The 16,550-nt window shown below is 38.9% G+C and overlaps 1 protein-coding gene across 1 annotated transcript; it reads right to left on the reverse strand.

The window, feature by feature from the left end:
- Positions 1-655: 655 nt before the first annotated feature.
- BBS7 (Bardet-Biedl syndrome 7) lies at positions 656-16,379 on the reverse strand. Its single transcript, XM_033060716.1, has 19 exons — positions 16,281-16,379; positions 16,053-16,118; positions 14,812-14,874; positions 13,808-13,983; positions 13,092-13,278; positions 12,389-12,461; positions 11,357-11,473; positions 10,446-10,576; positions 9,778-9,862; positions 8,272-8,374; positions 7,514-7,706; positions 6,519-6,593; positions 5,375-5,440; positions 4,347-4,486; positions 3,233-3,397; positions 3,047-3,156; positions 2,836-2,939; positions 1,592-1,715; positions 656-1,302 (listed from the first exon to the last, which is right to left on the reverse strand). The coding sequence occupies exons 1-19, from the start codon at positions 16,314-16,316 to the stop codon at positions 1,169-1,171; spliced, it is 2,148 nt and encodes a 715-aa protein (XP_032916607.1). The 5' UTR covers positions 16,317-16,379; the 3' UTR covers positions 656-1,168.
- Positions 16,380-16,550: the final 171 nt, after the last annotated feature.

Consider the following 16,550-nt stretch of genomic DNA (forward strand, 5'->3'; position numbering starts at 1 on the left):
GGAAACGTGCTGCAGCTTGCCCAGCCAGGCTCGTGAAGGAGCCCTGGGTGATGGGGAGTTAATCGGGAGAAAAGGAGGCTCGGAGTGGGGGAGAGCTCTGAGAGGAGGGGTAATGAGGTGCCCGCAGCGAAGGGACGAGAGGAAATGGCTTCAGGCTGAGACAGGGGAGATTGCGAGCATCAAAGAACCGCAGCCCACCGAGGTGCTCTTGTTCCAGCCATCCCCTGGGCAGGGACACCTTTCACTATCCCGGGCTGCTCCGGGCCCCATCCAAACCTGGCCTTGAACGCTCCCAGGGGTGGGGATCCACAGCTTCTCCGGGCAGCCTGGGCCAGCCCTCACCACCCTCAGATGAGACAATTAAAAAATTATCACTGCTAGGGGGAGTCACCATCCCTGGAGGTGTTTAAGAGGTGTCTGCATGTGGCGTGGGGGATGTGGTTTAGGGGTTGCAGTGATAATGGCAAGCTGATGGTTGGACTTGATGACCCACAAAGATCTCTTCCACCCTTGATGATTCTATGTCACTTCAATGGAGCTGATTTTTTTTGTTTGAAAACAGATCTCTGTCTCCACTGGCTGCTTCATCTCTTCTAATTTTAAATAAAACCAAGTGAGAAAGTAGGTGGGGTTTTGAAATGAAGCACAGGGAGGCTGGAGAAGGACTGAGAAAATTTAATGCCATCCATTCCTAAAAAAAAGTGTCATCAGTCTAAACTTCAGAGTTCTCCCCGCTCTGCACATCCCTGCTATATCAAGCCTGGTGAGATTCTCACACCACATTCTCAACACAGCAGGATAAACTAAGGTACATCTTAAACATACAGATTTCTTCCAAATCCATCCAAGTCTCTGGAAACCAGTTTCTTCATGTACTCTTGCAGTTGGGGGACAGGCTACTGTCGTCTTAAACAGTACTGAAAATATTTTTGCCAAAAGGATATTTGGTATTTACATCTGATTTTTCTTGAGCTATTAACACTGTACATAAAACCTCTGCGCAGTTACATACACAACAATTTACATGTGGTTTACTACTGTATCCAATATGAAAATAAATATGAATAAAACCTAAGAGCTGACAATACAACAAAAGAGTAAAAGTGTTTTTGACTTGATACTGAAATGCCTTGGTTAAAATCAGAAAAATTACTCTGCTTTTTCCTTGTCAGGCAGCATCAAAAAATGCAATCAATCCATCTTGATCACAGCCATCCAGAATTTCCAGAAGGAGAGGAACTTTGGTTTTCACATTGGTGCCTTTAAATTTAAATTTATCTATGAAGAGATCTGTGATCATACCTGTAAAAGTAAAATTCCAGGAATTACTATTTATTTTCAGTAGGAGGTATCTCTACTTTTAACTCATTATTATGTACTCCAGTTGTTAGAACTTTTTTAGCTTCATGTTTTAAACAATGGTTTAATTGTAAACAAATGCAAGCCACTTAACTTTTATACATTCTTAAACACCATCCTGAATTTGAACACAATCTTTAACCAGAAAAGAATCATCTAAATATAAGCAGCTACTTCAGCCATGTCTCTGGACATTAAGCCCCATTTAAATAAAGCTGAATTGTCAACAAACCATAAAGTCTCTCGAGGTGTGCAGGCTGTCTCTTGTATTCCTCGAGCAGCTGATCTGCCTCTTCCAGAATGCTGCGGTATTTTGGGAGCAGGAAGTCCACATTGCCTTCATGAACTTGTAATTCCTCAAAGACAGTTGGAAATGGTCAGAGCTAACAGCAGGTAAGTATCATAAGAGCAAGTAAAATGAAATTAAGCTTAGCTATGTCAGAAGGAAGCACTTCTTCTAAACTAGAAAGTGTTATTTTCAGAGTGCCTCATCTCTAGTCTTCTAATGAAATGCCAGATGTCACTTCACAGATTTGATTCTCAAAATCCTGTGTATTACAGCTTCCAGCTCTGAGCCAGAACAGGATCACACCATACAGACTCAAGGTTTAACCACACCTTCATTTTTAGAATAAGGGAATTCCTAAGAAAGTGTAGCACACAGTGAAGTCTGAAAGTAAAAGTAAACTCTGAAAGTATCACTCAATTTGTGATAGCAAAAAGTTTTGAAGGCTTCTCCTAAAAAGCCTCAGTCTATCAGCAGACCAGTTTGGGATGGTTGATAAAATAGATCTTTTTATCCTCCAGAGAAAGGCACTTCTGTTCTAGACAGGAGGTTGTGCACTGTGAGTCTGCTGGGATAACAGCTTTCATCCAAACATTAAATTATTTTACTGCCTAAGTTATTATCCAAAAAATGTGTGACCAAAACATTTGTCAAAGACTTGCTGTCTAAAACAAGCAAGATGTACAACACCATTGTTACTGCACAAATACAATATGCATTAAGAATAAATTCTCTGTTATTGTTCACATCACTGGTTTTCCAAACCAAGCCCAAGTAAAACCCTTTAAGTTATAATAAAGATTCACACTGTTCTCACTGGTAGCCATCTTTTCTACTATCTAAAGAGCTCTGACAATTTGATTCCCCCAAAAGGGCAAGAGAGAACTGGTTCAATGTTTTCACCTCTCCTCCCATTCAATAAAAAATACCAACTTGATGATGGTGAGCTTTTGACAGGAAAATCCTGGTGGCTGGAAAAAAATCCAAGAACTGAGATAAGCTGCCTAACTGGGATCTCCCACAGGCTACTGAGGAGGATATTAAGCATAAGATTCAAAAGCAGATAATTCAGAAATTATGAGACACTGGGATGAGTTCCAAAGCAAAGAAGTTGCATCTGGCCTGGATAACCTGAAAAACCATAAATGTTAGTGGGAAAAAAATCAAACCCCAGGAGTTCAGATACTTACTCTCAAAGCATCTATTAAGTGAACCTTCTTGGCCAGCAGCTGCTGATATTCCAATTTAGGGTGGATAAGCTTCAGTGTGTGCCTCACAGATTCTTCATTTACATCTGGCAGGGAGTAAAAAAGAACGCCAACAAGCAAATGAGTACTACATATTCCATTTATGGGATTAACAAATGAACTGAAGGACAACAAAATAGAGAAGAATTTTTACCATATGATATGTTGAGATTAATCTTCCTTTTAGTAGCCTCTTTGGAAAGCACATCTTTGAGGATGGATATTGTAGAGATGTTGTCAGATTTAAAATATCCCTCACCTTTTCTATAAATGAAGAAAAAAGTTAAATAAATAACCTTGAACATACAGGCATGGATTAGGTTTGGTGATTGTATTTTACCTGTAGGTACTTTCAAGCTGTGTTCCCAGGAAAGTGTTCTGAAAATAAAAGGTGATGCACTCTCCAGCAGGAGTCTTCTCAGGAACCTCAGGCAAGCAAAACACAACCCAGGAGTGAATTTCAGCAAAACTGAACTGGCCTTTGAGCATCAGTGTATTCATGGGCCTGTGACATTGTGCAATTAAAAGAGAAAAAGGACAGTTAATACTTAAGAAGGAGAGACACTAAAAAAAAGTTTACCACCAGTTCCACGTGATGGTTTCCTTTTAATCAGCACCCTGTAAAAAATCAGGTCTCTCCCTAAGTACAGATACATCTTGCAGATTACAGCTATTTTCCTGTACTTCAATATGCAAAGCTACATGCACATTCAAATTTTACCTCCCACTAGGCATGTCAGATCTAGACAAAAAAAAACCAAAACAAGTTGGAAGTTTTTGATGTCCCATTGCAAGTTGTTAAACCTGAAATTTAGGACAAAGGTAAATAACTGACAAGAGCAAATATGACTAAGACAGAGCCTCCCATGCTGTAAACCCCAGATGTAGCACTTTTATCAGGAACAAGGCATAGTGGAGCTCATTTGCACACTGAAGCCTTTGATATTCTCCCCTCAGTCTTTCAGTTTTAGTTTGAAGCAGCAGATCCTTGGAGGCAATACAAGATGTTAGCTGAAGATGGGCAAAATCCATCAGAAATTGTGTAAAATACTAAACTCCTATAACAGAGAGATAAAGGTAAAAAAAGTCTTGGCTCAGTTTTGAGGCCAAGTTAGCTGTGAGAAAAAAATTAGGGGAAAAGGGTGGAGCAGAAAATGAGGCTGAAACTGAAAAGACAACTAGAGAGGAAGGTTTCCTTTCTACCACACCCTCAGCTCTACTACCACATGGGGCTGAACTACAACCCAGGGCAGTAAAATTAAAAATACCCCCAAAACAAGAATGGCAAGGAACCCATTTAATCTGTAACTTCTATTTAGAAATCCATGAAATGGAACTACAGTGTAGGTCAGGGGTTAGAAATTCCATCCTTAAGTTTACAGAGAAAATGTTTCAGCTGGCTTGTGTCACTTTTTCCAAGTGAAAAAAAAGAATTGATTTTTCTTTGCACATACCTATCCTCATCAATAGAATGAGTTCTTTGGTGAAGTGAAAGTGGCTTAATTTGATATTGATGAACTTGACAGGTTTTTGGTTGAATTCTGGGAGTTACATATGCCTGAAGTGTCCCGTACTGCCCTTCGATCGAGCGAACCTGCAGAGAGGAAAGGACACACAGAGGAGAAGAAAAGGGAAAAGATTGCTTTAACACTGTTGGGAAATGTAGTGAATATTCAGAGTATGTTAAAGAAAGCCTCTAGTATTTCAAGAATATTTATAGTACTATATTTACTTGATAGTGCCACTGTAAATAAAGCAGGTGATTTTTAAACTAAATGCAGCATAGTCCAGCAAAGTGCTGTTGTATTAGATGAATTAAATATTAATAAAACAACACTCTCTAACTCATTTTCTGATCAGTTTAAAATAAAAAGCCTCAAAATTGACAGTTTTATGTAAACATGTATCAGATTAGGAGGCTGCAGGAAAAAAGAGAAAACCTCATGCCTGTGTGCATGCTGAGGATTTTTCTAATCAGGATTTCCTTCATTATTTCCTGTGGTGGTTACCATAAAATGTGTGAATTTGGTGGATCCTTAAAAATAAACTACAAAGCACCCACGTGCCTTTAAGTATAATAAGCATGGGATGACAGGATTTGTTTCCTCTCCAAAATCCAAACTGAGTCTCTATTCCCTTTTTAGTTCCCAATGTTACTTCCTTCATACACTTCAGAGGATAAACATTGCCACAGCTTTCTTTCCCACACCTCCCTCAGCTTCTAAGTGCCTTCAGAATCCTGTATTTTCCCAATCTGTGGTGTCCTCCACTGCTTTCATCTTAGGGACACTCAAAAAGACCCCAGGCCCTCCTCTGACATATTTTTAGAAGCCCTTAGAAATCCTAAAGACAAGTAAAAAGGAATTAGAAGGTCTCAGGAAAAAAAGCAGCAGTAGAAACTGGACTGATCCATGTAAAGAACTCTCCATTCCAGAGCAGGACTAACTATTAATTTTATGGAACATATTTTTGAGCATTTTACCTTAAGTTCAAGTCTTGTAGTATTTGCTTGGCATCTGTAAGTTGCAAGAAGAAAGTTGCTATTTGGCTGGAAAAATGAAAAAAAAAAAAGCAACAAACTAAATAGGAAAATAATACAAAATAGGCTTGTGGATTCACAAAATTTCTACTGGGCTGTTTTAACTGTAGATATGTTACAGTGAAGTTTTTGTTATGCATGTACAGCTATTTACAAGAGTTAAATACAAAAAAGCAATCCTTGGTTCTTCTGAATGTTCCAATTAGTTTCAATTATGATGGAATAAAAAAAAAAAATAAAATCTCTCTTGAAGGAGGATACAACCAAAGCCTCTTACACTCTAATATCTCCATGAAGATTACATAGATACCTACTTTTCATCTGAAAAATGCATATCAGCCTGCCCCTCTCAGCTGCAAAATTAGTTCAACATTCAAAAACTAAAGCAGGATCAGTAAGAAAATACACCCCAAAAAGCACTAAGTTAATCATCACAAATGGCACACAACCTAAAATAAAAAGCAGCTTTCTGGGAGCTCCAGGGCAGAACAATGATGTGCAAATTCAGTTCTTAGAACTATAAAATAAAGGACTGTTAGAAGGGAAAAGATTTTACAGAAGATTTTCATAAATCTAAGGTGGTTTCTGGATTTTCTCCCTGGCCCTCAGTGTCAGTAGTAATTCTGTAACTATTTAACTCTGTAGTTATTATAGATAAAAAAGGCATGCAAACATTTGACTCCTCACACAGCAGAATCGTCACATTCTAAAGATATTTTTCAGAAATCAACTAAGTAAGAAATGTAACACTCTTCACCTAAACTACTTGAAGTAAATGTACATGAGTCTATGAAATCCAGAGAAGAGAGCAATACTGAATGTCTCTCACAATCCTCCTCAGGAATGAAAATAAATGAAGACAGAAGGTATTTTTGCATATATTTAGGTTTGCCTTATGTCAGGACCTGCCTTGAACTCCTAATTCTGCAGTATCTCTAATGAAGCTGTGCTTTCCACAATTACCATATGAGTAGTTTAACTGAATCTATTTTAAATCAGAGAGATACAAATCCAAGTTCTATTTTTACTACACAATATTAAGAGTTTCCATCATGCCATCTCTACAGACATCCTCTGCTTCACTCACCTCAGAATCACAGCTGCTAAAACTGACAACAGCAGAATTTTTATCCACATCCAGCAGGTCTAGTGGGACATCACTCTGCAGAACACAGGATGAAGGAAAAATAAAGAGCTTATGCTCCTGAGTAGCTCCAAGTGCATTGATCCTCTAACTGTCATCAATCTTGGTAATAAGGGAGAGGTAAGGAGATTGCTTCATCTCAGAGGCAAAAGCCTAACAGACATGCAGCTTAATCCTGGAGTAACATGATGGTCTTTTTCTTATTCCCTTACAGAGCCCTGAACTCCTGGGGGGATGGCTTAGCACAACCTCAGTGTAAAATCTGTAACTGTCCTTCAGACGTGAAAGGTAGATTAAACAATTTCATAATTTCTTTATTTAGCTATAGAAACACCTGATATCATACAGTGGCAAATTAGCTGTAGCTTAGCATTGCTCTGTAACATCCTTAATAAAAACAGGATTTTTACTAAGAAGTGAAAATTAAAATCCTACAATACTTCTTCCCATTTGTAATAGAAAACTTGCCTCATAAATTCCTTCTTGTCACATTTTTCTCCTCATGCATTTTCCAAAGGAAGGTAATTCACTACTGCTACTCTTTTTCTACCAAAGATGGCATTAATTTCAGCTGATGCAGTAGGAGAAATAATTAATTAAGGCTGCTGTGATGGGCAGGAGTATTTCTCCCCAACTGCACACAAATCAGATGCTGTTCCACACTGGAAGTGAACAGGTGGCCCATAACATTCTGAAATTAATTTTCCACTACAGAGGGCACTTAACTGGCGAGTGAGGATGTGCACCTCATTTAACTGGTGTTTAAATAAGGACATGCAAAAGCAAACACAAAGTTACAAAGAAATCACAGCAGGCACTTTGGCCTATTTTGTTAATTGCTGTATTTATTCCCTAAGATGCTTGGTATTTTGAACCAGAAGTCTCTGAGTGTTTTATTTCTGCATCAAGAAAGCCAACAAGAACAAAGCCCCACTGACCTGCACCAGGACATTATCTATGGCTGTCTGCACCTCCAAGATGAGGCTGTAGCTGGCATCATCCTTGTTCAGTGTGAACTTGTCATTCACACTGAAGGCAGGTACTGAGGAAACTGCAGTGCTGGATTGAGAGGACTGCTGGTATTTCTCCCGTTCGTGAAGTACTTTTATCTGCAGTTGCTCCAATTCATTCCTAAAAAGGCAAAATCACTCATCATGCCTTTAAAAAAGGCAGCTATAGAGCCACCCTGGAAATTAGTTAGTTTAAACTAGCAGAGCAATCATGTTTATCTCCTGTACTTAATTTTCCAGCCAGAAGTGACTGATGATTCCCCTTTGATGCACTCAGCAAAGATAAAGCAGAAACTCTATCACATGGACACATGGATTGTATGTGTTCCTTGCCAAAAGATGCTTTTGAGACACAGGAAAGGACAATCTTTTTCCTTCAAGAGTACAATGCATTTTGAGTAATATGGTAGTGACTTCTTTCGTGCCATCATTTAGAAGCTATGGAGCAGCAAGGAAGAAAGGAATCTTATCATCTTATCTTGCTGATACTGAGGCAGAAAGCATTAGGACATCATCATGAGAAGGCAAGACAGAAAAAGACTACTACATTTCTACTTTGAAAAGGTTTGATTCCACTGCTAGATATATTAATGATAAAGAAAATCCAGTGAGATAGGAAGGAGAGATGACATTTCAGCTTTTAACATTTTCATTCTTCCATTTAAATTTCTTTCTAGTGCAATTACCTTAAGGATGAAATCTTGCTCTGCATTTCTTGGCTTAATTTTAGTTCTTCACCTGATCCACCTTCTCTATGGACAGGTTCTGTAGTCAGTCCTGTCAGCCAGCCTAAACCAATATATGAAGTTTATATTCCTTATAAGCTAAAAAGAAAATTCTACACTCAGCTATTGTATGTGTGGAGTGATGTTTGTTCCACACATTGGGTAGGGAGAATTGAGCCCAATTTAATCCTTTTTTGTAGGATTAATTCTAGACACTGAGCATCATTTTTTATGGGTTTCATTCTTAAATTGGAAAACATTACTTTTTTTTTTTCCATCAAGTACTTTGAGCAATCATTCCTCTTTAACAGTTTTTAATTGAGCAGTGGGATTTTTTTCTCACCTCTCTTTTTCTGAGAAAACCTTGAATTACTGGCAGTACTGAAAACAAAATAAAATCTGTGCAATGTGTTCATAGCAAACTGGATGCTGCTCAGTGGGCTTAGAGGTTGGCTGCTGCTGCTTGAAAAAAAAATTTACTTTTGCTTACAAAATTACATATATTTATAAAAGCAAATACTAATTGATTATATTCTGATAACTCAGGCATGGTATGCAGACATGAATGGGTGTTTATAGCTCTGGTTCCCTGACAAAAATCAGTCTAGTGCACATCCTACCAGAATTCTTTGAAAAGCCCACAGGGGAACATAGGCTTTCACTTTTTCCCTTTCTTCCATGATCCATGGATCTTTACAACATTCCTACTGAAAGAAGCCACAAAGGATTTAGGCTGCAACAGTTCTGTGGCCAATCACACCAAAACAATTCATATGAGGTCAGGTGTAAGAGTCTTTTGATCACTCAAAAATGTTTAAAAGAGGCACTTGGAACACCATTATTTCTCAGTAACTGACTGAGGATTGTATCTTGCCAAATGACATGATTTTCATCACAAGAAGTTTCAATAGGTTAAATTTTAGCACTGAAGGTAACTAAAGAGAGGGAATTAGCAGTATTTTAGCTCCCAGCAGCTGACACGTGCAGCTGTCACAGACAGGTCAATAGCTCAAGACTTAGGAGCTGCTGAGATGCCTCACATGGGGGAGCTTTATTTCCTACTAACATCAAAATCAACCCCATCTAAAGCACTGTGAAGCTGAAAAGGAATGAAATTACATAAAAGACAGAAAAATAAAAGAAAAACCTGCTTCTAGATCAACATTTTTCATATATATTAAAAAATCATAACTAATTCCTTCAGACATAGTCATTAATTCACCACAATAAAGCAGCAGCTTACACCAAAATATAGCCAGTCACTGTGTTATACATGATGAGCATCTTAAAATACAAAATCCCTACAGTTTAAGTGTAGGAAACTTTTTATAAGTGCAAATATTAAATCAGAAGAGATCTTCTCAACACAAAATTTTAAGAGATGTGAGTTGCACTACAAACATAACCTGCTTCATTTTATCAGCTCACCACACATGGCATTTATTGTGTCAATGATATGAGGCTTACCTGAGTATGTTGCTGCTAAAATTTCATCATAGCCATCTTTCCCCACACAGCCACCCTGGATTGATGCAATGCTCTCAGACAAAGCCTTCAAATAAACACATTCAAGCACAGGGAAATATCACTGCATTTCAGAAGATTTTAGAAGATTTTACTCCACACAGCAAACACTGAAAAGTTGAAAGCAAAACACTGATGGACAGTGTTTTTTCCCAGCAGAAATCAGCAATCTGACTGAAGTGAAATGATCCCTCTGGACCCAATTACTATTTTAATCAATTGATAACCAAAGTAATTGTGCTCTGTGAAGCCCTGGCACTTTCCACTTCTTAACCTGTAAATCACAGACTATACACAACACTTTCAGTTTTTTCACTCAGAGAGCAACCCTGTATTATGTTTCACCCTGAAGTCAACTAAGTCAAAAGTTTAACACATTCTCTACATTATTTTGATTTTTGTTCAAATCACAACTACTTCACTTTCTGTTTCTTATGCGTTTATTTATTTATTTATATTAATCCATACTGATTTCAAGTTCATACTGTCAATGTGACAAACCTCCAAACCACATATTTTAGCAGTAATGACCATGTAAGTTTTGAAATGCAGATTTTTATTTTTAATTAACCTTTATTTTTCCCAGAAGAGTGTGAAGAATGAGCACTTACATAATCATGTCGAAGCACAGGATCGTCAGCACTCTCAAAGCTATAAATCTCTATCATTCCATCATCTCTTCCAACAAGTAACTCCTTAACTCCATCTCCCAGGATGTCAAAACTATCAATACACAGAATACCTAATGAAGAAGAAAACAAAGCCATTTGCTTCATCTTTATTAAAAGTTCATGATACAATAATACACAGGCCACACTGAATTACACAGAAAGAGACTCCTGGCCAGCTTTTAAGATAATAATGAGATTTCTGGATGAGTTCTTGAGGTCCTGTGCTTCAGGTTCAAGGTTAACTTTTATAGTTCCATATTTCATAGAAAGACTAAGTACTAGGAAGCATTTTAAGAAAATAATGTGGTGGTAACTCTTATAATTAAATAAAAATGCATTTATACATTCCATTCCTAATCTTCTGCTGTACAAAGCAGTATGGGCTAATAAATGTTCCAGAAGCAGCACACCAAGGCTAAAACTGGGAGTTTTGATCAGTTATTTGGGAGACATATTCCACCTTCAGACAAAACCCTTTATTATGATTCTTTAGAGACCTTAAAACCACTGAACATCTGATAAGTTTGGCAAATATACACACACTTAGAAATAGAAACATTATAAACATCTCAATCATATTTGAATCAACACTGTTTTACAAACACCACTTTAAAAACAGTGTAAGAAAAAAAGTTTGCTAAAATACTGGAAATAATATGAACACAAAATCCAAAGCAAGACAAACTGATTAAAATTATTTGTCAGAAAATCAGAAGAATCAAAGAGACCTTAGTCATATTACTGACATAATCACAATATGCTTCCAAAATTATCTGTAAATAAGATTTCCTGATTACCCTACTCTTAACAAAGCCTCAGGAATGCTGAGAGTAAGAAATTGAGACACATACCTCCTCTCTTCTTTTCATTTCCAATTTCCCACCTTGGGATTGCCTTGGTACCAGTAATCTGGGTGAGGCCCAATTTCCCATCAGAAGTCCCATACACAACTTCTTCCCCAGAATCACCTAAACACAGAAACTGAATTTAAAATTGATAAAATCAAGCACATCAAGATGTTGTGTAGTTGCACTCTGCAGCCAATGGGAAATGACAACACTGAATTAGTGACATGCCACAGAACTGTCAGGCTTCAAAATCAAAAACAAATCCATGAAAAGTGCATCCATGCTGGTCATTTCCTTGTGGCTATCACTGTTCTGTGTTTGGCTGCACTCCTGCACAAGAGCTCTGCCTAAAAACCAGTCAGAATCTACTATTATATATTTCAGCAAAGTTAGGCTGAGGTATAAAAGCTATTCAATGTATTTAACAGAAGAAAAACAGAAAAATCCATTCAGAACACACTCAGCAGTGAATATTGTACCAAAATTTCAGCAGTTAAGAACTACTTTTCCAAACCAGCTCTGGATGTTTGTCACACAATCAAACTGAAACTAAATTAAGCAGCAGATTAACACCCTAAAGAGATTTCTATGAGGTTAGAGCAGATTAGCAAGAAGGATGATCAAACTATTTTAGGTTTGAACCTTCCAGTCTCAGCTTATGTGAGCTCTGCTCAATATTCTCATCCATCCATGCATTCCAGTTATGGAAATCCATGTGTAAGAGAAACACAAACCCAAAACCTGGACGTGGCCCAGAAAAGTCCAGCTTGTTTTTACACAATGAGACCCCTCAGATCTCACTAGTGTTATAAGAGGCCTTCAATTAAATGTAAATATAATTTAGAACTTTCTAAAGCAGTCACATCTGGGTCTATTTATATATTTAAAAAATTACCTCACATAGTCACTTTTCTGCTGTGTTTTCAGCATCAGCTTAAAAATCAAAGTAAAATAATTAACAAAGACAAGCTACAAAATCTTAAAAATACAGTAAAATAGTATTATTAATTATGTGTATATTCCAAATCTTGTTACCCCCATTGCCATTGCTCAGAGCAAGAACAGTAGGTGGTCCAGGAAGTTCTACTTCATACATCAAATCAGATCCCTGAAGACAAAGAGAACAATCTTAAATGAACTGTTAAAAAAACCCAAACAACAAAAAAAGAACAACCCCAAACCACCAACCAAACACCAAACCAAAGCCCCACAATGACAAAATTATTATGGATCATCCTAAAACGTAAGATTTACTTATTCAAGCTCCTATGGGAGAACCATTTCTAAGCCAAAACCAGGATGAAGTCTGTAGAAATGTAACATGGTGTTATCATTAAAAATGATCCAGGAACTCATCTGGCAAATTAACATGTTAAACCGCTTAGTATCACTCAAGACTTGTAATTTATGAGAGCAAGAATTCCCAAAGTGATAAAGACTGCAGGAAATTAAATGTATATCTGAGCACTTTTAGTTAGAAGGGACCAATTTGTCACTGACTTCCACCTATGAATTCCAAAGCCTGTTTATAGTGGTTTCATTAATCCTCATTTTCTGCAAGTTTACGATAATGATTTTCCTTTTAAAAACCAACAGAAAGGGAATGCAGCAGCAGCAACACTGCCAAGTAAGGCACTGATCCTTATGATGTTTAAACCATGCTGGTATATATTCCCTTAATAATTAGTCCAATTCCACAGCATCCATACATAAAACATAAAGGAGGAAGCATTTTAACCTGCAACACCCTGAGGATTCTGTCCTGACACGCAAGCACCGGTGTGATGCAGTTCACTTTGTCTACAGGAAGGCAGAGAACATCATTGATTTTATCTCCTGATAGGAAGTAGTGCTGGTCCTTGCAGTCACAGTAATGGTTATAGATGTAGCTTGCACAGAGAAAGAGATCTGCTCCTGAAATGTACCTGAGGAAAAGAAAACACATCCTGTAGCATCTTGCTGCAGCAAGAGTCTTTTATGCTTTTATGCCTTACAATGCTTGCAGCTCCAAGGTATTATGGGGCCCTGCAAGCTGTTCCAGCTTTTACAGTTCCTTACAAATATTGAAACCAAGTCGTTTCTGCAGCACTCACATTTCTACTTTGTCTTCAGGTAAATCCCTGAGAATATCTTTATACAAATTTCATTACTGCATTTTTTATGCTGATTTATCTAGTGTAGCATCTTACAACACAATCCAAAAAAGATTTTGCTCCAGGAGCTATGTGGACAGGCCATCCTGTGGCAACAACCCTAGCTCTGCTGTGAGTGACTCCAAACCACTCCCAATTCCCCCTACACTTCCAAAACTTCTCCATCATATTCCAAATTCCTCCTACAGGTTACAGCAGTGTCACCTAGGGTCACCTACACAATATGCTCAAAATCATTGCATAAAACCACAGACTAACAATCTGCTACAGCTCTCAAAAAAGTGCAAAATATCATACATACATAGCTTTGATGCTTTCAGTAAGGTTAGTTTCAAAGGAAAGAAACTGCTTCCCTCTTTTTGTGAAACCTCTGACTTCAGATCCTGTAGCCACAAAAATTTTCTCTTGTGGTGTATTAAGAGCTCCTCCCAGCTCCAGTCTGGAGATCTTTTGTCCTGGCAGTGTCTTGAACACTGGCTGTCAAGAGAAAAGCAATTTTCATCATCACAGTATCATACTTACTGTAATCTTTTTAACATAAAGGATAAGGAATTTCTTTACAGTTTCTGGCAAAACTAAGATGCAATAGGTTGTACACAGACAAAAAAAATCTGTACATTTATCTTCAGAATCACAGAGCAACTAAGCATTTGATCAGTAAATAAATATAAAAAGCTTTAAAACATAATAAATTAAGACTTCATTACTTCAGTGTTATTTATTCATCCATGGGAAAAATTCAGCACTGCTGTCAGCTGTTTTATTAGTGGTTTGTTTTTTATTTTGAAGAACAACACACAGACATTCCCTCCCTCTCACGTGTTACATTCTTATTCCAGAAGTCTACATTGATTTATTTGTATTGCTGTAGAATACTTATGAGCTAACCATGAACTCCCTGGAGAAGAAAACTCAAAGAAAACAATTTTTTTATTGAGCTGGGCATACAAAGCCATCAGTTTGTCCAAATCCCCAAGGTGATTTAATGAATCTCTGCAGGTTTTTGTCCCATTACAATAACTGTGTATGTGCCCAGGCTTAAGCCCAACTTAAATGATTTGCAAAATGTGTGGAAATTACTTTTTTTGGTGATGATCCACATTAGTTTTTGATTCTGTAACTGTGGAGGATGCTGACCAGGCATGAGATCAGCGTCCCATCACCACAGTTAGGTATCAGTCCACAGCTCTACTCAGACATCTTCCACAGGCATCTGATTTGCCATGTCAATAAAAAATGGACTTTCAAAGTTCACTGGGGCGAACATTTCAAAAATAAAATTTTAAATGGAACATTTCCACTTACCACAGCTTCCCCCTTTTTTATTCCAAAACACGTAACGACCCCATCCTGATCTCCAACCACCACCTTCAAAAGTATAATAATACATTGTTATTTTTTATTACACACATAGCTGTGATTTTAAAGAATGTTCTTCCTGTATTGATAGAATCACAGAATGGTTTGGGTTGGAAGGTACTTTAAAGATCACTCAGGCCCAACCCCTTGTCGTGGGTCCACTATCCCAGACTGCTCAAGTTCCATCCAACCTAACCCTGAACTCTTCCAGGGATGAAGCAGCCACAGCTTCTCCGGGTAACCCCTGCCAGTGCCTCACCACCCTCACAGGGGATGATTTTTTCCTAATATTTAATCTAAACCTACTCTCTTGTCAGTTTGAAGCTGCTCCCCCTTTATCCTGTCACTACATGCTGTTGTAAATAGTCCCTCTATTATAAAATTAATGGTATTTTAATATATTTAAGGACTCGGAATTCTAGAGTACTTAATTACATATAGGAGGAATCTATATAAGATGGTATAGATAGGAGATTGAACAGCAGTTCAAGCACAGGCATTTACAATCCTTTTCTTGCTTCTACTTGTAAATGGTGCATTTGGGATGAGTTGTGTTTTCACACTAACACTTTATTATTGAAGGAAAAAAAAGGCAGCTATTTGTATTGAGTTTCCCTAAAAAGGTTTCCTTAATTTAAACTTATATTAAGAAAAACTTCAGAGAAATATTTAATGGACTCATCAAGGTTGGAAAAGACCTTTAAGGTCATCAAGTTGTCAGTATTACTGTAACCCCAAAACCATGGCAGTGCCACATTCAGACACCTCTTCAACACCTCCAGGGATGGCGACTCCACCAGTTCCCTGGGCAGCCTATTCCAATGCTTGACCATCCTAACAGTAAAATATATATTTTTAATATCTAATCTTAATCTCTCCTGTCTCAGCTTCAGGCCATTTCCTCTAGTCGTAAGTATCAATAAAACCAAAATAAGAGAAATATGGAAAAATCCCTTGTGGTTTCAGCAGTGCCGTAAACTACAAAAATTCCTTCCCGGTTCTGAAGTTTCCCAACCTCAAATTCAATTACTTTTCTATTTTTTTTCCAAAAAAAGGTTTTCCAAACCCCCAGAACGGGATGGCACAGTCTTTCCCTGTGACGTCCTAGATCTAAGGAAACTCTGGAGATGATTAACGATAGGATGAGGCACAGAACAGGAGGCAGCGAAGCAGCAGGCGCTCGGTACCTTCTGCGTGGCCTTCTTCCCGGAGGCGGGCAGCAGCCTCATCGTCTTCTGCGCCGTGACTCCAACCTGCGATGGAAAAGACGCTCCTGAGCGGGGCCCGGAGCGCCGGGACGCGCCTCGGGCCGCTCGCAGGCCCCGCCGCGCGGCCGCCCCTCGGCCCCAGGCGGGCCGTGCCACCGGGACATCCCGTCCCGCTGCCGGGGCGCTGCCGGGGGGTGCCGTGCTCACCTGCAGGTAATCCACGCGTGCCAGGCTCGGCTCCATCGCTCCCGCGGGACGCGCGTCCCTCCCGCGGGCACGGCGCGCCCGCCGCCCGTCACCGCGGCAACCCCCGCGCCGAGCCCGCCTCCCATTGGCTGGGCGGGCTGAAGAGGGCGGGGCCTCGGCAAAACGCGCGCCGTGATTGGCTGCAATGTGCAGGAGGCGGGGCCAGGGGCGGGCACAGCCCCGCAGCGGCTCCTATGGGAATCTCGGTGCTGAACCGCACGGGAGGAGTGG

Source organism: Catharus ustulatus, chromosome 5 (assembly GCF_009819885.2).
Source record: "Catharus ustulatus isolate bCatUst1 chromosome 5, bCatUst1.pri.v2, whole genome shotgun sequence".
In the NCBI taxonomy this organism is placed as follows: domain Eukaryota; kingdom Metazoa; phylum Chordata; class Aves; order Passeriformes; family Turdidae; genus Catharus; species Catharus ustulatus.

Excerpts from the sequence above, each read along its gene's own strand:
- BBS7 (XM_033060716.1), bottom strand. The coding sequence starts at position 16,316 with ATGGAGCCGAGCCTGGCACGCGTGGATTACCTGCAG. Across the intron at positions 16,119-16,280 it reads CACGCGTGGATTACCTGCAG|GTTGGAGTCACGGCGCAGAA; the intron begins GTGAGCACGGCA and ends TTTCCATCGCAG. Across the intron at positions 1,303-1,591 it reads ACACCTCGAGAGACTTTATG|GTATGATCACAGATCTCTTC; the intron begins GTTTGTTGACAA and ends TTACTTTTACAG.